Here is a 22,000-nt window from a genome sequence, read left to right as displayed (position 1 = left end):
CTCTTTGACATGGTGAATTTTGCTTTTCTTCCCTTTTCCACCATGTATATTTTATCTCCTGAAGGCCCCAGAGCATGATTATTTGATTCAAGCAAGAGCTACACAGGAAGAAAACCCCACTCCTTTAAAAATGAAAGCACTATTGCCTTCACTCATTTCCAGCACTGCCCCCAGTTCCTTGGTTTTCAGAAAGGATTATTTATGTCCACAAGAAGAGACACGGATGTAGCAGTATTGGGGAGAGAAACAGGACACCACAAAGTTGTACTGAAGTCAGTTGGATTCAGAGAGGCAGACAGAGGCTAACAGAGAAACATGCGGAGTCCATAAGAGACTGCATGGGAGAAATGACAGTAGTAGGTCACGAATGGGAAAGTAGGAAACGTCACTGGAGCTGAAGGGACACTGAGATTAGCTCAAATGAAATAACATCATGATGAAGTAAAAAGTGAATATACACTACTTCAGTCATCCTTACACTTGTAGTTACCAAGAAAAGGGTGGTGTCTCTCAAAGCTTCTCCCTCTTTTCTCTCTCTCACTTTTTTTAGGAGACATTTAATAACAGAATCTGGTACTAATCTCTGATTAATGTGACAATATTTTTTTTTAAATGGCAATACTTACTTAATTAAGCTGTGATCATGGACCCAGAACGTAGGACCCATAGTTAGGACTGAGAACCTGGTTATTGTGCAGTCTCCTTGTGGGCAAGCCACTTGCGCAGCTTTTAAAAATACAGTGTAATAACCATAAGTGTAACAGCAGGAGCTGTTACGAAAACTCACGAAAATCTGTCTCTTCTCCAAATGTCTTATTTCACCATCTACAACATCAGAACCTTACTTCCCTTTCCCCATCTTTTCTCTATACTGACTATTGAAATTATATGTTTCAGGGCAGGTTTCGTTTTTAAAGTGAATTGTACAGATCCTTAACATAAATTAGGATTTCTAGCAGTTATAACAGAAAGTTCAGTGTTATACTGAAAATATCTGTCTTTTGTTATGTATTATCTACTTTCCAGATAGCTCCCATGTAAAATAAAGTCCCATGTATACATAATGTTTTTAATTGCATCTTCCTTTCACATAACAGATTTTGAATGTTATTTTTTTTCCAACTGCAAACATTCAGTACCTGAGAGTAGATCTCCTGCTCATCAAAAAGTGTTATAATTACCGGGCCTTGGAAAGGTAGGTTCCAGTAAATAGAAATGTTAACTAAATGAGGGATAAATCAAAGAAGCTACAGCAATTAAGAAACCTGCCAAATGAGTGACTTCTCTCTCTCATACTTCCAAAAGAACTCCAGGTTTCCCAGTATCAGTGATCTAATAGCAAAGCTTACTTTGAAAACATAAATTTGTTAGTACCCAAAGGTGACACAACATTAGTTTTCAAACCTGGGACGCATGCCAAAGTGTAATGTGCTTTGTTCTAACACATACACCTGTTTCATTCAGATGTACTTCAACAAGCTAAAGAGATTCAGGGTTCAAGGCTGTGTGGGTCTGACCACATCCAGAAACACATCAAGATCCCCCAAAATGGATTTTGAGGGCGCTCACCACCTTTCAGGGCTGGTGCTCATCCATCTTTCCCTCTGCTTTACCAAGGGGAGGTTATCGTTTGTAACCACTGAAAACAGAACCGCGTGCACTGTGTTGTGCATTGTCAGGGTACACAGTTAGCTGGAATCCAGCTGAGTCGTCTCTCTGCATTTTAGTGACTTAACAATTTTTAAGGCAGTTTGACTGGAAAAACATTTCTTGTGACAAGCAGCTTACATTCACCTTTAGGATGGTTTCCCGACTTTTGGTGGAAATCATCCGTTATTTTAAATTCACACTAACAAAACCCAGAAAGATTTAGAGGGCAGACCTTTTTATTCTTCGTAAATCATGTTTCCAGGAACGTTACAGACTTTTACAAACAACTGAAGAAACGCTTAGAAAATATAAAGATGTTAAAAGCAGACGCCCCAAATGTGATGACTTTAATATTCTGAACGCTTTGTACGTTGTTATCCGGATGCATGTATTAAAGAGAAATTAATGCCGCCCGGTTTTTTTCCCCCATATTACGATTGCCAGCGACCCTCTAGACCGTACCAGGGCAGTGCTCCGTGAAAACTCTTCGCAAACTAGTGCTGGCTGCCGGGGAAAATAGCGGGGAACAAGGCACTGGGCGAGGAACGGCCCGGCGCCGGCCGCCGCAGCGCAGCGCCGCGCCGCCGGGGATGGGGATGGGGCCGGGGCCCGGCCCGCGCTGCCCCGCCGGGGCGGAGCCGTCCCGGCCCCTCAGGAGCGCCCGGGGGTGCGGGGCGGCGGCGACCCCCGCCGCCTGCGCCTCCAGCCCGGCCCGCCGCTGCCCGTGCGGCCAGGGAGCGGCGGAGGGGAGCTGGGCCGGGGGTCCCGGCGGGGGCTGAGGCGCCCTCTCGCCTGCGCGATCCCCGCCCGGGGACGGGCGGTGAGCGCGGGCGGCGGCAGTCACTCGTCTCCCGAAGTGAGCGCGGCGGCGCCGAAGTCTCCGTACCTGCTGCAGCCGCGGCTGGGCGCCCCCCGCTCCCGAGAACGGGGGAAAGCTGTGAGGGAACCGCCAGCCCGGGGGGGTCCGCACAGGCACCTCAGGGACGGGGGCGGCGGGCAGAGCCGTAGGGGTCGCCCCCTCCGCGGTCCGGACGGGCGAGTTTTACCCTTTTCCCGGCGGCGCGGCCGGGGCCGGGGCCGGGGGTGAGCGCGGGGTGACTTACCGGCCCCAGGCTCCAGCAGAGCGAGAGGAGGAGGATCGGCAGGTTCCTCATGCCGGCCAAGTGCCGGCGCCGGCGGGCTCCGCCGCCCCGCGCCGCTCCGCGGGCCCCGTTCGAAGGCGGCGAGCCGGAGCCGGGTCCCGCCTCGGCACCATAGGGCCCGGGGGCCGCCGCCGCGCTGCCGGGGCGCCGAGCCGACACCCCCCCCGCGCCCCGCGGGCGGCCGCCGCCCTGCGGCCGTAGGCGGCTCCCGCACCTGCCCCCCGCCGCCTCCCGCCCGCCGCTCCGGCGGCCGTCAGCTCGTGGCCCGACTGAGCCCCTGCCCGCCGCCGCCTCTCTGCGCTCAGCTCCTCCTCTAGACCCCGGCTCCCTTCCCTCCCGCTTCTCCTCAGCCCCTCTGCTCGGCTTCCTTTTCTCCTCCTCCCTCTCCCCGCCGCGGCTGCTCCCCCCGTGAGAGGTGCGAGTCGTTCCCCTCAGCGCCCCCCCCGCCCATCCCGGCGCCCCGCAGGTGCTGCCCCGCCAGCCCGGGCCCCTGCCGGCTTCTGGGCGCCATTTGCCCCGCTCTGCGTGCCTCGAGGTGCCGGGGAAGCCCCCTCTTCATTACACATCCAGAGCCTCGGTGCCCGTCCCGGGAGCGTACCGGAGCCAGCGCTGGGGTGCCTTTTGCCCGTGAAACCATTAAGATAATCGAGCGCGGTGCCCCTAAGCCAGACAGACACGAAAACCCACACGCACAGATGTGGGGTAAGTGAAGTTATCCCTGGCAGGGTTAGTCTTATCACTGGGCAGATCAGCAACTATATTACAAAATCGTCCTCCCCCCCCCCCCCCCCCCCCCCCCCCCCCGGCTGGTTTTTTTCGAGGTCTCGATAGAGGACCAACAGTTTCAGGCAACTTCGTATTATTGCCTGGCAGTTTACACCAGGCATGGATCTTGGTTTTGCCTCAAAAGGATGTAAAATGCATAATTAAGTGACATTCATGTTAGCCCATGCTTTTTTTTTTTTTTTGTAGAAAAGACATAGTTTATATGCTGCTTTATAGCTGAGAATGAGAATAAATTAGAGTTGTCTTTCCACTGCCTTATATGTGCTGTAATGTAAGTACTATGTATTAAAAGGGACTGAGTGGGCAACGTAAGACTCTACAGCCTTATGCCACCTGAAATAACCAGCTATAAGCAAAACAAGGACACTTCTAGGAAAAAGCTTGCATATTTTTTAATGCATTTGCAAAAATTTTTTTCATATATTGAGAAGAAAGACCTGATTATAACCTATGTGATATCATTAAAAACAAATACTACAAACCATAATGGGCAGTGTTATAACCTGCATGCTGAGAGCAGAGGGAAACATTAATGTAGAAAGAAAAACTTCTCATATGGTGGCATATGATCAAGTAATGAAAATATCTTCATTGTAACAGAAAACAGTACCCCTTTAGACTGACTTTGATCTGTATGCGACAGGTGGACTGAAATGCCAAATTGCACCTACTCCTGAAACAGCCGGGTTGGAGGAGAACCTGGTTATGCCACTAGCTCTGAGATTCCCGGGCAGACTCTCAGGTCAAACCTCTTGGAAATGGAGAACTGCACAGTGCAACCCCCTTGATTCCTGAAACCAGTGTCCAAGTTTCCTCTTTGGGCTCCTGGTTATTGACACATGCAGTCTGGGGGTGCTCCTTGCAATTTCTTAACAGCTACGGGTCTTTCCAAAATAACAATCTCAAACCCATTTCTCTAATCTTATCTTTCACAAGAATCTGATGTCTTATCATTATTGCAAGGCTTTGGAAAATCCTTTCTGTCTTCTCTCTCTTCAGAAGTTATTTCTTGCACTTTGTGATGACTGGCATCCTGCTAAGAAAGCAGTCGTTCTCATGAGTGAAACTTATACATGTCAAGGCTCTTCAGGTACTTCAGCAGTAAACCCAACAGCAGTCCCTGCGTAGTGGAGCTGTCAGGCAAACTGTCCACCAGCTGGACTGCCCCAGCAACTGAGGGCACAGGAGCTGCCAGACATCAAAACCCAGTGTTTGATTCTTCAAGCAAATGATTCATTAGGCTGTTGAAGCTGAGTAGCCTGGGAAACCAATTAACAAATTAGTGTTAATGTTCTGTGTAGAAACAGTCTTGGGAACTGTCATCATTATTCCTTCTGTGGAATGGCAGAAATGTATCTCGGGTAGTAGGCAGTCCACATATCCCAGAACTGGCAAAGAAGTTTTGAAACTTGCATCTGTTCTGTCAGAAGATTGTCCAGAGTTAGATTTTTGTGATGTTTTGATTTCAATGAATCAGCATTTTCAGGCAAAAAGAAAAATCATCAGTTAATTCTCAACGATTTGTTCTGTTGCTATTCCCAGTGACTCTTTGACGTGAAAAAGATACCAGATGAAAGAGATGCATCAAGTACTAATATTTTTGTTTAGGTACAGCTAAGTGTGCTTTTTTTGCCTGGAAAGAATACAATTTATTGATGGACGAAGCCCAGAAAACATGGTTCAAGTTCTTTTCACTTAAACATAGCACAGTTCAGTGCCCTGTTACAGCAGATGTAGAGGGGGGAAAAAGAACAAGAAAGGAACTAAACCAACTGTTGATATATAGACATATATACAAATGAGATTGATACTCTTATGCAGCAAAGAACAGATAAGGTTATGAAGGAACCAAGGAGTCATATAAATTTAGACAGTCAGTGTAGATTTGATGCCATTTACAGGAATGGCCTGTCAAATTCAAAGGAAAGAACAAAGATTTTGTGGAGGTATCCGTGAGGCACAGAAGGACTGCACAGACATGGAGGAAAAGGATGGAGTCCAAATACTAGCAATAAGTAGCTAATGTGATTTTGGTCAGGCCCATGCAGAAGCAGCTAACAGCTTTCCATACTGAAGCAATGACATCAATCCCCTTTGAGCTGAATCCCTGTTTAAATTGTTTGTGGAGTTCAAGATGTTCTGACAATTTGTATTTGTGGTGGGTTGACCCTGGCTGGACGCCAGGTGCCCACCAAAGCTGTTCTATCACCACTCCCCCCTCCTCAGCTGGACAGGGGAGAGAAAATATAACAAAGGGCTCGTGGGTCGAGATAAGGACAGGAGAGATCATTCACCAGTTACCGTCATGGGCAAAACAGACTCAGCTTGGGGAAAATTAACTCAATTTATTACCAATCAACCAGAGTAGGGTAATGAGAAACAAACCCAAATCTCAGAACACCTTCCCTCCACCCCTCCCTTCTTCCTGGGCACAACTTCACTCCTGGATTCTCTACCTATCCCCCCAGCGGTGCAGGGGGACAGGGAATGGGGTTTATGGTCAGTTCATCACACCTTGTCTCTGCTGCTTCATCCTCTTCAGGGGCAGGACTCATCACACTCTTCCCCTGCTCCAGCGTGGGGTCCCCCCCACAGGAGACAGTCCTCCACGAACTTCTCCAACATGGGTCCTTCCCACGGGCTGCAGTTCTTCATGAACTGCTCCAACGTGGGTCCCTTCCGTGGCGTGCAGTCCTTCAGGAGCACACTGCTCCAGCGTGGGTCCCCCATACTTTCACAAGTCCTGCCAGAAAACCTGCTCCATGGGCTCCTCTCTCCACAGATCCGCAGGTCCTGCCAGGAGCCTGCTCCACCGCGGGCTTCCCACGGGGTCACAGCCTCCTTCGGGCATCAGCCTGCTCTGGCGTCGGGTCTTCCATGGGCTGCAGGTGGATATCTGCTCCACTGTGGACCTCCCTGGGCTGCAGGGGGACAGCCTGCCTCACCATGGTCTTCCCCACGGGCTGCAGGGGAATCTCTGCTCCGGTGCCTGGAGCACCTCCTCCCCCTCCTTCTGCACTGACCTGGGGGTCTGCAGCGTTGGTTCTCTTACATGTTCTCACTCCTCTTTCCAGCTGCAGCTTCTGTGTGCCCCGCAAGGTTTTTTTACTTCTTAAATATATTATCACAGAGGCGCTACCACTATCGCTGATGGGCTCGGCCTTGGCCAGCGGCGGGTCCATCTTAGAGCCGGCTGGCATTGGCTCTGTAAGACACAGGGGAAGCTTCCAGCAGCTTCTTACAGAAGCCACCCCTATAAACCCCCCTGCTACCAAAACCTTGCCACACAAACCCAATACAGTATTCTACCCACAAATAATGTTCATGTCATGTATAAAGACTAAAAAAAAATTACTTTTATTGTTTAAAAGGAGATTTTATTTTGTTCAATCACCTAAAAATTATTGTTTACACAATGCATAACATACAGTTGCCAGAAATACCTGAACCGCATGAAAAACTTAGAAGGATTTCCCTCAAAGCATGTGTACAGGCCATCTTGGACAACGTGCCCCTTTCAAGGGTGGCTGTCTCTTGAGCTGCTCAAGCTATATCACGTTTTGAGTCCTGCTTTTGAGACCACAGAGATTTTTCACTTATGTGGAACGCTGTTCTAAGTCTCATTGCAAAAGGGATGCTCTTCCTAAGTCTTCACACTTAGCGAATACACTATGTCTTCATCAGATATTCCTAAATCTCCCAAAGGCACTCTCTACTGTCATCCTGCATTTTGTTAGGCTTTTCTTTCTTCCGCAGTCCAAATACTTAAGGGGAGATTTCATCAGCCATGGAAATAGACATTAGAGAGGGTTTCCACAAAAAAAGGAATTGTGACTTTAATGTATGTGCTGTTTGGACCTTTTATATTGGAGAAGATTAAAGTTCCCCAAAATTTTAGCATTGGTAACTATTAACATAGATGATCTTACTGAGCCTCTTTCAATGATCAGATGGAAGGACAACAAAGAAGGTGCCTGAGTGAAGCAAACAGAATGTCCCCTGCTCATGCCAATGGGAATTCAGACCTTGGACAGGCTCCAGGGGACATATGGCTACAATACCATCCTTTGAGAAGCAGCACAGTGTTGCTACTGTCCAACACTTGACCCTCCTGCACCAAATGTTGTGGTCGCTTCAGTAAGAGAAGGTGAAATGCAGATTCTCTGAATAAGCAAAAGAAATTAATCAATGTATTTTATCTGCAGCGCCAGCAGGTTGTTCAAAAAGTGCTTCTGGTTATTTCAAACTTTTGCTGTCATTACTGATTGTCTTATGTCTACATAATCTCTTGAACCCTATGCTTGTTTCTTAGACAAAGAAGCAATACTATGCTGAGGGAGGGTTTCCTAAGGAAAGGCTGTCCTTAAGTGTCACCTCAGCTTTTTCATTCTCTTCCATTTCAGCATCCCCACCAGTGTCCTGCTGTCTCTAGGCATGACAAGTAGCTTCATGCTGTAGCTGAGAGGATGTCTTCTAGTGATGATGCTCAAACTGCTCCACAAACTGCTTTTCTGGAGTGGCCTGTGAAATGGCAGTTTACCAACATCAGCATACCAAATGCATCCAGACAACACATATTCCTAACCAACAACATAGTGATATGAAGAACTCTTCAGAGTGGTGTGCAAGTAGCTTGGCTACTCAAAAATATGTTTCTGCAGATTAGAAATACAAAGAAATTCTATGAAAACAAAGAGACTTTTCTTTTTGGTATGTTAAGCTCAGGACTTTTAAATGGCTTGTTTAAGATGTCTGTAACTGTGAAGTCTTCAGTCAGGATATAGCACAGGGACATTGTTCAGCAAAGACACAGAGTGTAGTCTATAATACTTAGTGTAAAGTATGCCTCAAATTTGTAAGACTCCCAGGTCTTTTACAGTTTCAAAAGAGTGAGAGAAGTCCCTTCAGTATAATGAACCTTTACAACTTTTTGGCCAGGGTATTCTATTTTTCCTATTTCCGTTATAGGCATTAATACTTATTGAACACATTAAATTAATAGGTATCCTGTTACATTCATATGTATAGGTGAAATAGAACTTGATCTTTTAAATTTATAAATTAAATATAAATTAAATAATTTGGGTATCTGGCATAATGGAAAATACTTGGCTAATGTAATTTCAGCTGTGATTTGCTACAAAGCTCCAGGTTTGATCACTGATTTTTGAGTCTTTTACTGGACATGAAGAAATCGAATCTTTTTGTTCTGAAAATTTGCAGTATTTTTTTTTCTGATACAATGAGAGGAAAATTGTCCCCATTAGTTTTAGGGTTTTTGTAATGGTTAGTTATTATGATGATAATTTTTTTTGTACAGTTTAAAGTAAAGGATAGACTTTGCCACAAAACCCTAGAGGCAGGACTCAGAAACTGCAGAAAAAATGAACTGATAGAGTGGCAGGCAAGGCTTTAGAAAACTAGAGAAGAGTAAGTGCAGAAGGGAAGACAAATGAAAAATAGAATAAAATACAAGTAATATTTATCAAGAGGAGTCAGTACCCGCTTAATACAATACTTTACTAAGAAAAAGTAAGAAAATGTATTTCTACACAAAGAAGACATTAGATTTATTCTAGATAGCTGTCAGTAAAGCCTTTGGTACAGTGCCATAGAAATTGCTAGTTAAAATTGAAATGATGGAACTTAATAAAAATTCTGTTTGGCCAAAATGGGGTTAAATGAACCTGACACGTAATGCTGATGTGTAAATAGGAGGATAAAAGGAAATAGCGGTGAAGTTCCTCAGACATCAGGCTGGGGTCCTATTTTATTATTTTTAATAATTATTTTCATTTTTGACAAAACAAAATTTGCTAATGATTCAAGTGTTAATAGTAAGCAGTATCTGGATATCCTACAAAACTGGATCAACTGAAAATGAAGTACTAGAAAAAAGTTGGAAATTTAATAAAGCAAAATGGAAGTTCATGTGCTAAAGAACAATGAACAAGTGTTTCCGCCATCAGCTAAAGGGCAATAACAGGAAGTCCTGTGTGTACAAGTCAGTGTGTGGCAAATATGAGTATTAATTGTGACATGGCTGTGAAAAATAAATGTGATCTTAGGACATATGGGAGAGACACTTGCTGTAGAGTTAGAAAAGTAATGAGGCTAGCTAACACGCAAAGGACTGGTCAGATCTTATCTGGAGTGTTGCATATAAATTTAGCAATCCGCAGTCAAGAAAGATGGATTCAGCAGGTGCAGAGCAAATAAATGAAGACCTAAGGATTTTAGAGAACACTTGGTTCAATAGCCTGCTGAAATAGAAACTGAGATGAAATATGTCACCAGGAAAGGAACTATGTAGAGTAAAGCAAATTTGGCAGAAGAACAGGTCGATTAACCTAGGTGAGGGTAAATGCATAGATTGATATCCGGGTAGCTCTTCTAGACAAATATTTTAACAGTGAGGGCAAAGAAGGAAATTGCTTTTCAAGATAGATCTTGATCAGCCAGTGAAAAGGATTTTGGACTGTGGCTCTGTGTACACACAGTAGAACAGGCTTTTCTAGAGGTCTTTTCCAAGCCCCTATCCTACTTTGTGGTAAATAGTCCCTCTCCAAACTTCTCCATCAGAATCACTGTTCTACAGAAAATTGGTTGCTGGATTTTTTTGTCTTTTTACACAGAAAAAAATAGTTTTCTATACAAAGTGCACACCTTTGTGGAAAATTTTATTTTCCATCAAAAATATGACTATTTTTGTCAGAAATACAAATATTTAGCTTTTGGATAGATTTTTCCATTTGTGGCTTTCCAAAACAACCATAAATTTTGCTAGAGGGGAAAAAAAAGTTTCTACCGGGCTCTACTTTCTGAAGATTTTTTGTTCAGTGGAACCTTTTCTTGGTACAAAGCAGATTCTAGGCCAATTTACAAAAGCTTGATCTGGATCTTCATTTTTTGGTAATCTGGGAGTATTTGTATCAGGAACCCTGTACTGGGCTCTTCTCCAGAAACAAGGGAAAAATGAAACATTAAGACTTGTACTAAAGGATGATTAAAAAAGAGATGAAAAATCCAGGCCATCCCTAATCTCAGTAAAGGGAGAGGGGGAGAAATTGCATTAATATAGTCAAAAGATTGAGTGCTAATTTTGCATGATTTTAAATCTTTGAATAGAGCCAAGTAAATATACAGTGAATTTTTAGTCAGAGTAAGTTACAGCCTGAGGTTGTTTTGATTGTTAAGTTTTTGTAACTTTAGGATAGAATATTGTTTACACCATGGCGGGGGGGGAGGGGTTCAACACTTCAGGAAGAAGGCTGAAGCTTGGCATACTTTAGAAATTCAGAATATCATTCTGTCAAAAACTTCGAACAACCATCAGCCTAATGGGATGTAAATAAAGCAAGAATTTTGGAAAGAAGAGAAATGAGATTTCAGTGTACTTATTAATATGGGGTTTGATTTGTATTGCTTACCCCAAGTCTACCCAGGAGATATGAAAGCAGAAACTTTGTCTTTAGTGTAATCAAACTTTTAAACACTCTAAAATTGTTGTTGCCAGTAAGAGAAAAATTCAACAGCATAAGGTAGTAAATGAAGCCTTTGTCCAGTGTAACATGATCTGAGTGACACTCTAATCAGGAATGGATTACTGAAGTTTGTATGAAGAATTTTTCCACATAACAGGAGGGTAAAAGAAATACATGTTGACGAAACAAGCCACTGTAATTCACAGGAATGTTCCATAGACAAAATCAATACCACCCACTTCAGGTGCTGAAGTTAAACAGAAGGCATCTGAAAAGCAGGAAAAAGCATGGCAGTTGTGACACAGGCTGCCAGTGTTAGTGTGTGAAGAAAGACGGGCATTCAGGTGAGCAGGCATCTGTCTGCAAAATGAAATATCAGGAGCAGATGTATGCTCTGTCCTTCTCTAGAGATTACATCTTTGGTACTTTCTCTTTGGTCGAGATGAGCTACCTGGTTTGAAAGTTTTAGAAATAGATGGATAGGAAATGACAGCCAGATTCGTGGCTTCATAATGGCCCAGCTTCAAGAGGACATACTGAGGATGTCTTCGAGCAGAGAGCCTGGTGGATTGGACAGCTAGGAGTTGTATGTTCAAACTCTTTCAGGCTTACGTGGCCTTGGAAACCCACATTTCCCACTTCCTGGGCAAGTGCGTTTATTGCTGTGGTATTACACAAAAGATGAATATTAACAACTATGGCTTTGAATAGTTGTAACAAAGTGCTCGTAGGCCCTAGATGCTTACATTTTGCTGGAAAAATGTGTGTCTGTGGGCCAGATCTTGCCCCATATTTCCTGAATCATTCTTTAACGAGTGCTAACTAAGCCCTGAGAATCTAACTCTGAAATCTCTTGCTCTGATTCTAGAGAGGTGTTGAGTGTAGTGTAGCTGCAGTGGATATTGAGGAAGCTCAGACTGGAATCATTGAACCCTCAAGAGAAACTGAGTATTGCCTTGTCAGCCTTAATCCTGCATTTGTCACCCAACCCTGTTCATCTTGAGATCAATGACAGTAGTCCTATTGGCTTCAGCTTGGAACACAATCAAGCACTTGGCTGTGAAACCATGTAAATACTGCTCAAACCTAAAATTTCTATAAATCACACTCCTCTTTTTGAGGTGAGCACATAGCTGGCTTGGCTTATGATCATCAGAGAAATCATGGCACCACCTCCTCCTTTTTTAAGTATCTTATAGCAGCTATAGTGTGGGGCACCCCATATATTGAGGAATGATATGCACTAACTAAATATGCCAGCAATTAGCTAACCAAGTCTCCAGAACTGAAATGCCAGTTCACCTTTTCCCCAGTCACAGTGCTATTTTGGGTTGGAAACTTAGAAATTAATCCTAAGAGATGTAATTTCCCTGCTTTAATATATACTGTTTTTAATGGAATTGTGCAGAATGATTAGTGAGAGGCAAATGTCAAAATACCAGACAGAAACTGACTCACCAGTCATAGGATTTTATATTAAGGTCAGGCTATGGAAATAAAATGGTCTTCAGTCTTTATTGCTTTGCACCTTATGTAGTGATTTACACTGGAGCAAAATGACTGGAGTGGATGTAATGTCCTATTTTTCCAAATTTGATGGTATTTTACATATTCCTTCCACAGTTGTTAGTGATGACACAGGGCACAAAGCAGTTAAAACAAGACAGGAACCCAAAGCAAATGAACAAGCTCAGAATGTCCTAGAAGATGATTATGAGCAATTGTCTGCAGAGATTTTAAGGTTTACTTTTTTTTTTTTTTTTAGGCTGGATTGAAATGCTAATGGTCTGTCCAAATAGAGCATAGCAATAGCACACACAGTGCATGCTTTGCCTTCCTAGTCATTCCACTTTTTCCCCCTTTTTCTTAATGCATTTGCATATGCCAATTGGTAACAAACCTTTAATGTTGCTGGTTTTTATTTGAGAAACAGCTTTCATCACAGAGCTTTGATTGCATGGACTGCTCTAAAGTAAATGAGCTCCAAATTACATTATGCTTGAACTAACTGCATCTACTCACTAGAAGTATCTCAGTCCATAGTGGCACAGGAAGACGTGAAAGATTGTAAGATCAAATGCTAACACCAGCTTTCATGCAATACTAAACTTACATGTTGATGTTACTCATTTACTTCTTCTCTATTACTGAAACAGCCCCCAACTCACACATCCTCTTAAGTCTTTGCTGCAGTTCTGTACCTTAACTGTGAGTCATGGAATCATAGACTCATGGAACGGTTTGGGCTAGGAAGGGACGTTAAAGATCACCTAGTTCCAACCCCCCTGCCATCGGCAGGGACACCTTCCACTAGACCAGGTTGCTCAAAGCCCCATCCAGCCTGGTCTTGAACGCTTCCAGGGATGGGGCATCATCCTATGCTGCTAGTTTGTGTTTTGGTTGTAGTATGGTGATGAATTACAGGGCTCAGATTTGAAGTGTCATCTACTCGCGTTCTCACTGTTTATTGTTTTGTCATCTGGCCTTTCTGCGCTGCTGTCTATCCACCTTGTACTGGCTGTACATTAGATAGCATATGGTAGTAATTTCACTCTTTTTTTCCTCAACAGCTTCTTAAGGTCATTTACCAACTCTACTTGTCAAGCTTACCTGGGGAGTGCAATGTTTGGTCAATATCTGGATTTCAAAATACCCAGTGGCTATGATTTTGACTGCAGTAGCCACAGCAACTTCATTACTACTTCATTTTGAATATATTGCTCATAGAGGTCACTTGCCTAACTGAATTTGAAACTAAGAGCCTTTCTGTTATTTCTGAAAGGAATTATGTGTTACTGAAAATGAATGGTATGTGTTTCCATTTTCTTGTAGCTACTCTGAAATATGAAGGGCTTGCCATTCTGCCAAGGGCTGAGTGCATTGATTATGTTAATGCTGATGGGAAGAAAGATGCAGACATGATGCTGCAGAAAGGATGCGTAAGGGAAGAACCAAATTCAAGGAGGTAGGACAAAGTTGCAGAAATAGGTGGTTGCTCATGAAATGATGGAATACCATAAATGTTCATGGAATGATAAAGTATGGAAATGTCTATAGGATGATACTCAACAGTCTGTCACTTTCTATGGAGTACGATGCCCCTGAGCCTCTTGGGTTAAAGGATAAGTGATGTCTCTGGGTAAGGCCTAGATATTGGTGTCATTTTCAATTGTGGTAGGAGATACGTAAACAGGAATGCCACTCCTCTTATTTTCAGAAAGAAGAATTGCATACAGAGGAAGTTCAGTGAAAGGGATAGTCAAAGGGTAAAGCTCTGGCAAGCAGCAAAGAGACTATTCGAAGATACCATACAGGAATTCAGGGCAGGTGCATCCCATTTTAGAAAGACAAAAGGAAAACCAGCATGCCTGAACAGACGGGTAGAGGATGTTATCAGAAGAAAGAAAGAACCTTTCAAAAGCTGAAAATGTGCCTAAATGAGGAAAACCATAAAATCATAAAACTCCACATATTACACGTGACAAAGCAGAATAGAACAGGAGATGAGCTTCCAAATGGTATCAGTACTAATAGTAAAATCTTGCTCAAACACATCAGCAGCAGTGAGTCTGCTGGAGTGTCAGTACAGCCAATAGAGGATCAAGGTACATCAACATTTTAAAAAAGGTAGGCCATAGAAGGAAAATTAAATGGATTCTTTGCACCTGTGATCCCAGTGAAGGAGTCGAGAGAGCCCACCTGGGCAGAGCCTTGCTTATAAGCGATGTTTCGGGGAAATACCTCTAGTCAAGATTTTGGTAGAAGTTATGGAACAAAAAGACAAAAACGGTAACTGCCAGGTCTGACAATATTCCCAAAGGATCCTAAAGGAATTCTCAAGTGGAAGAACTGAGCTGCTAACAATAGTGTGCAATTTCTCACTTAAATCTTTGGTGCAGAAGGTTGGCACTGAGTTAATATGGTAGAATTTTTTAAATGGTATTCCAGTGGACATGTGTGGGTGTCATGAAGATGAATAATGAAGGGTTGCTGGCACTCTCTCTCAATACAAAGACTAGTTAGGGCATGAAATTAAACTACCAAGCTACTTTTTTCACATAATGCACAGACAATGCATTGACCTTTCCAGAGGATGCTGGGGTTCCTAAAAGTTTATACAGGTTAGACATTGAACAAAGTAATGGAAGAAAAACCCACAGAGGGTTAAATACAAAGATATTACTGCTGGCTTAGGAAACACTTTAAATCCAAATCACTTGATTCTGGGAGAATACTTACTAAAGATCAACTGTCTGTCCTGTTTTTACACTCTTCTCCATATATTTGCTGTTTGCTGCTGTCAGAGACGGGGTATTGGATTAGTATGGGAATCCTGATTGTGTTAGATTTTATGTTCCAGAAGTTTCAATAAGCAAATGTATCTGCTGGTTCTTCTGCAGGTAGTTAACAGGAAGAGGGCAAATCCTTCTCTAGAATCATCCTCAGTAACCTGCAGCTGTGCAGGATCTGGGATTGGAAGCCATTCCTTGGGAGATGAACAAATGAGGCAAATAATCCCTGTTTATTTTACTCCTCTGCAGCTCTACCCAAAATGTGCAAGAAGAAACCGAAAGATAAAGAAACAACGAACAGGAAAAGGGCAAGCAGCATCAAAACTCTGCCTTTTAGTTATTTTTTTTTTCACATTAAAATTTTAATTTGCTCTTTGGATTTTCATACACTTTGTGTAAATGTATACACATTAGTAAATACCTTGTTTACTAGTTTAAAGTGCACATTTATTGTTGACAGGCAAGATTATTAATATTTTTTTATAAGAATATATTTGCCATTTTAAGTTTGCTTAAGCACTTTTTGGTGCCCACTTAATTGTAAGGAAATGGAAAACTGAAATCATATCAACCTCAAAAGATTTTATTAAGGGGCAGAAACAGGAACTAGCAATATGTATTAGCCAAGTCAGTGGTACACTGTGTTCCCAAACTAGCGAGCACAGAAAGATCCATTTAGATTGATATTTTATTTGGCAAATAGATTGATTCTTACACCACTTACTCCATAAATTAATCAGGTACAACATAACTCATACAGTCTAGGAGTTCCCTCATCCTTGAAGTTTAAAATAATATTCACAACAGGAGCTCCAAAGACTTGCAATGTATCAGGAATGACCCACAGTATTTCGCTACTCCCAAAACAAAATTTGCATTAGCACTCAGTTACTGTCTGCAGCATGGCTCGCCTGTGTGAGAGGTTGAACTGAAAGATCTTCCAAGATGCTCTTTATTAGCTCTTGGCAGCATACATGTGATATTCCTGTGGTGTATCATGTTCTCCTAAGCCAAACAAATGCGAGGAATGTCCATTTAACACAACCCCTTAAACAGTCTGAACATTACAAAGTGATTGAACAAAAAGTAGGCAGAATGTAAACAAAAAAGAAAATATACATCTCTAAAGGAAAACCAATATACTGCTTTGCAAAGGGACATGAGGAAGAAAAGAATGATACTCTGAGGTGTAATGCTACAGGCAAAAACACACTCAGGAGAAAGGGATTTCCTCCCAGGTCAAGTATAGAGCACACAAAGGAGGAATGTCTTTTGCAGATACTGTTGGGACTGATATTTCCAGATACAGTTGGGACTGTACTGTTGGGACATCCTCATATGAATGTCATCAATGATTTGGGATAGGCTGTGAACATCATCTTTGGAAAGCTTCTTGTTGCTGTTATCAATGAATGGGAAGTAACCAATTTAAGCAACATCAATTAGTTATTTGGGAACATGTAGTTTTCTACAGTGATCAGTAAGTAACTTGATAGGAAGAACCAATTGCTTCCATATTAGTATGGGAACATGGGATATTTCTTCACAGACTTTAACACTGCTCACAAGTTTGAGCTGGTATGGCTACTGCAGCAAAGTAGATACGGGATGTCTTGGGAAAAACTGTGTATACAGAAAGGACTATTTCCTTCCTTGAATCTCATTAGGCATGTATGGATATGGCAACAGTATGGCTGGCTTTGACTGTATTATTTCTAAAGACTATCCGGATCTCTCTCACAGTTAATTTTCTTTTTTTAAATCAAGAAAAATCTGGCAGAGGCTAAGTTTAAAAAATATTGGCCAAAGAATGGCTAAAAGGAAAGGTTTAAAAGGAAACAGTCCTGTAAGCCCCAACACCAGTTGCTAGCGGACAAAAGAAAAATGTATTTCAGAAAATTCTGGGTTCTATCCTGGTACTTGCAGACTGCCCTGATGAGAATTGTTGCCAGCTCCTGTTCATTTTCCTGGAAGACTGTGATTTCCAAAAGCATGTGTCAATGTGTTTCTAGACTTTGGCTATGATTTTAGGATCCCATCCTAAAAACGTGCTGCTAGGTGAAGACCAAGCAGCCTTAACACCACAAGGCTGGATTGGGTCCCAATACAAATGCTCAAACTGTTTAGTTAACTCCAAATATTTATACTTATAAAATGTATTTCAGTAACAAGCTGTGTATTATTTAGTAAAGTTTTCTCTGGAATTACCCAGAAACAGAAATATAAATTAATTTCTTGCAAGGTCAGTATTGCTAAGATGAATACATATACTTGTTTATTATTTCTGTTCCAAACTTCTTCATTCCTCTATAATAACTTTCTCTGAAAGATAAATCTAATTTCCAAATCCTTCCTACTGAATTATAAACAAATCAGATAAACAGCTATAAACCAGTTCCATCCACAAACAGAAGATGTAGAATTTATCCCTCAGATTTTAAAACATATAATTGGGTATCAGGTCAAAGAAAACTAAATACATTCCTGAATGCTAGCACAGGTCTTTGTTTTCAATTCCTCATTCCAGATGAAGTGAAATAGCCCAGATACTCTGTTTGAAGGCTTTGGTACTGGTGCTTGATCATGGGACAAAATATTAGCCACTGGATGGCTTTCATGCCTTTCTACCTGATCTGCACTCACCTACTTCAAACAAAGTTATGACAGAATGAGTATTGTACAATTTTTATTTTAGCAACTTGCTCTATAGTGCTTCAACTATTTAATTCATCTGAAAAAGGCACCCCTTTAAAACATTTTGTTTGTCTAAAAATAAGCCTGACTATAAAGTGACAGAGTTCACGTTCTCCGTTGTGCTTCTATGTGCAGTATGTCTCACAAGAAAGTTTAAGAAGTGCCTCCAAATTGGTACTGAATACACTGAGCACTCTGTAGGGAGTGCCTGCCAGAGTAGAAGATAGCAGTCCTGGGAGAATTCATTTTTTATTTTGATCACTGATCCTCCTCTTTAGCTGTTTGGTTTTCTTCTTGACCTCTGTCCAGACTGTATACCTATGCATAGACTTCTGCCATGCCAAATGTTTTGATCAAGTCATTCTTATTTCTCAATACCTCCAATGCAACTTCTATTACATTAAATACAAGCTTTCATACCACTTAGAGAGCTCTGCCTTCTAGTTGTTCCTACTCATCCTGGGTCAAACCATGCTGCATCAGTTCTCTTTGTCCGCAGTTACAAACATCTTTCTGGTCGTTTCTCAGACACTTGTGCATCGCTTTTTCCTGTCCCTATCCATTAATCGGTAGTATTATGAAGTAATAACAGTCTCTCCCCAGTGCCTATGAAGTCAATGTGGGGAATTGTCCCATCCCAGAAGAACTGCAACAGCCAACAGTATGAGTGGGGACAGCTGAAACCAACCTCTAGAAAACACTGAAGAGAGATCGGTGACCTAAAGCTTCTCAGTCGCTCCGGCATGTGCGCCAGAGCTCAGGGTCTCAGGCAGGCACTTCATCACTTGGACCTCCCTTGGGTAGAGTCCACTGAGAGGAAAAATTACCATTTTGCTCCAGAGCCTTGCAATTAAGAGTATCCAATCACTGTGCAGGGGAGCAGCGTTCTTCTTCACCTAATGGGGCTTAAGCCCATCTCTCTGAAAAACTTTGTTCTGCGAGGGAGCACTTGTCATTTCTCATGTTGAAGTTGTACCTCTGTGCATGGCATTTGCAAGACCCCAGCAAGCCCAAACAAGCAGCAAAGCTGAAGTTTCTCGGAGAGATGACATGGCTTTCCTGAGGTCAGCCCGTGGGCCAGGGGCTGAATTCCACTCTCCTGAGTCTGAAGGCAGCATTTGGTCTCCCAGGCTGCAGAAAATGAAGAGATGCTTTTCTTAAAATTTCCTTGAGATTACATTGTGGCATCTGCTCAAGTTACTGAGGGAAGCCTGAATAAATACAGTTGCTGCATCTTCGAACAAACCAGTAGGGCAGGAAATAGGCAATTCTTCTCTTTTGTGTATATGCCAGTTGCTAATTAAACAAAAAATAAACTTTCTCTTAACAGTTTCTAAAATAAGATTGTAATATCTCTCATGTACTGCCTCTTATTTCTTTACTTCACTGTATATGCATAGGCACACCTGTGAATGAACTTGGTATGTAAGATACCCTCCACTTCCCACCCCAGCTAGTGAAGTATTTTCCACCACTTCCTGCCCCCAAATGCACAAAGATATGAAACCAAGCTGTATTAAAATAACTAGATGAAAAAGGTGGTGTAAACTTGTTGAAATACTGTGTCAACATAATTTTGATTAAGGTTATTTCTGTTTGACATCAGCTGACCTCAAAATAGTAATAAAAATTGTTTTCATAGCTCCAATTTCTAGAGCACTACCCTGCAATTTTCATGTTAGACTCATATTTGTATACACATTTCTTTATAATGTTTTTCATTTGCTGAACATGGAAAGAAACATCAGTTATAGCCTGTAAAGCATATGTCAACTGAGATCTCAGCCTTTTAAATAAATGTCTCATCTCTCATGGACTCCCATACTAAGATTTAAGATGAAGGGGTTTATTGGAGATACTTGGCTGCAAATTTGAAGGCCTGTCTTAAAGGTAGTCTGCAAATGTTTATATGGGGTTTCTTAAGGCTGTGAGCCCTTTGTGATCACACTGCTGATAAATATCTGCTGTATACCATTTGTAAAAAAATGGGGATTTGGGTAGAAGATTCTTTGGTTGTTCTGTTTGTCTTTTTTTTTTCTCTGTAACTTAAGAAAAACCCAGAAATATCAACTCTTACCTTGTTTTGTTGAATCATTATTTTGAGAAAATAAAGATGTTTGTTGTAAAATTTTAATACCTGTTTTCAAATGTGATGAAAGCCAAATATTTTTTTTAAAGGGTTAGTTCGGTACCTGAAGTTAAGTAATGAATGATAAAAAGCCATGAAAACCCAGAACATTTTTGTTAGCATGAGAGAAAATCCTTTCTATTCTGAATAGCTCTAGTTTCACTGCCTTTGGTCTCAAGATGTCACTTCTGATCTAGGATATGTCACTATTCTACTATTCTTTCTAGACAAACTTTACAGTCTGCTCATATTAGAATAAAAGGGGTATAGCTTTCTTTTTAGTTGCAACCTCATTAAACCCCATATACTATAGAGAGAGGAAATTGTGTTTTACCTTGCGTTATCTAGCAAAGCAAATCCTACAAGAAGAGCTGAGTTTTCCATAAGCATCTGATGTAATTGAATCAATTGCTTAAAAACTTGCTACTGAAACCCACAACAAAATTTTCCCAAGTATAAACCTTTTATTCTACAGACAAGTATAGGCTCCTAGAATTTTAAAATCTAAATAGGATCAACCACAAAAAGAGTAATTGTAGGACCAGTGGAAGAGAACAGGTTTTTTAAGGATTTGTGTTTAGCTTTAAGTGAGAACATTAGTGCAGGGAGCTTGCACGGAAGACAAATCTTGAGGGAGGAGTGCGTTTATCAGTGCCTAATAAGGTAAAGTTCCCACTAACATTTTTCCTATGGTTAGAATGTTTCTAACATTTCTGTCTTCCATGAATTCTTTTCTTTGTAGCAAGGCCTGAACTATTACTCCATTCTTCTCCTATGTGGGGATTGATAGACTGATAGAATTCTTCCCTTTTTGATTCAGCTATTCTCATAAATTTTCTGGCAACTTGGTATCTATCTTTCCATAGTAACTAAGCTGATATGGCTTTGGGGGTTTGTACTTGAATGCAAAAAACCTCTGTCCTCAGTATACTATACTACATATAAAAGTCCACTGTAAACAAAGAAAAAATGGAATTAACAAAAAAAAATTTTCTGGATATCACCTTTTTTAAGTGAGAGAATTGTTTTATACTGCTCTAAGAATGCGCAATTTCAGCTTTACCTTTACTTTAAGCATCTACCTTAGCTTTATGATCCTAATTACAAGAATGACTCAAAATCTGTACAGCCTTTTCTTTCAGAGCTCAGCTGATAGTTGAGGTAGGCCCATCCCCCTGGTTTCATAGATGAGAGATTGAGACTCAAACAGATTAAACAACAAAAGAATAAACTATTAAAATAACAATAAAAGAAAAAAGCCATTGCGTGGCATATAAAGGGCAAATACAAAACTGTGATCCCCGAAACTCCAATTCAGCCATTGCTTCCTGTTGTAGGTGTCAAAACCTCACAGATTCTGCATTCTTGATTATGAACTTCCTTGCTGCACCATGTTTTGCTTCTGCAAATGTCCCGTAGCATCTCAGGTCTTAACAGAGTAAAGCACCTTGGTGGAGAGTTTGTTCCAAATGCCATTCCAGATTCAAAAATTAGGGACTTTATCTCTTACCCCCTGAACCTACTGCAAAGCAGTAGAGCCTCACTAGGGGGACAAAGAATTCCCCAGTCATACAATAGCTGATAGTTGCTAATTAGGGCACTTCCAAAGATGTGAGAGATACAGCAGAGGAAGGAACTAAATCTGGATCTCAGAGGTAACAAAAGCAGTGAGCACGATAATGGCTGTAAAAGTAATTCGTATCGCCCAAACCATTTTTAAAAAGATTTGGCACACCAGGTGACAGAGCTAGCCAGACTATTTCTGTCTTAAGAGGCACCTCTCTACAGCCCTGAGCCAGGACCTAGCATGAGGTAGAATTCAAA

General features: G+C 41.8%; 1 protein-coding gene across 2 annotated transcripts in view; it reads right to left on the bottom strand.

Moving 5' to 3' along the window:
• VIPR2 (vasoactive intestinal peptide receptor 2) overlaps positions 1-3,456 on the bottom strand; it is a 66,091-nt gene extending 62,635 nt beyond the window's left edge. Inside the window, exon 1 of one of the 2 annotated variants that reach the window (XM_041122605.1) lies at positions 3,391-3,456. In XM_041122605.1, coding sequence (XP_040978539.1) covers positions 3,391-3,429 — 39 coding nt within the window. In that variant the 5' untranslated portion in view covers positions 3,430-3,456. Of the gene's footprint in view, positions 1-2,753; positions 3,361-3,390 lie in introns of those variants that run through there. The other variant, XM_030009037.2, reaches the window with a different exon arrangement.
• Positions 3,457-22,000: the final 18,544 nt, after the last annotated feature.

This window comes from Aquila chrysaetos, chromosome 3 (assembly GCF_900496995.4).
Source record: "Aquila chrysaetos chrysaetos chromosome 3, bAquChr1.4, whole genome shotgun sequence".
Taxonomy (NCBI): Eukaryota; Metazoa; Chordata; class Aves; order Accipitriformes; family Accipitridae; genus Aquila; species Aquila chrysaetos.
This window is presented reverse-complemented; position numbering and strand designations above follow the sequence as displayed.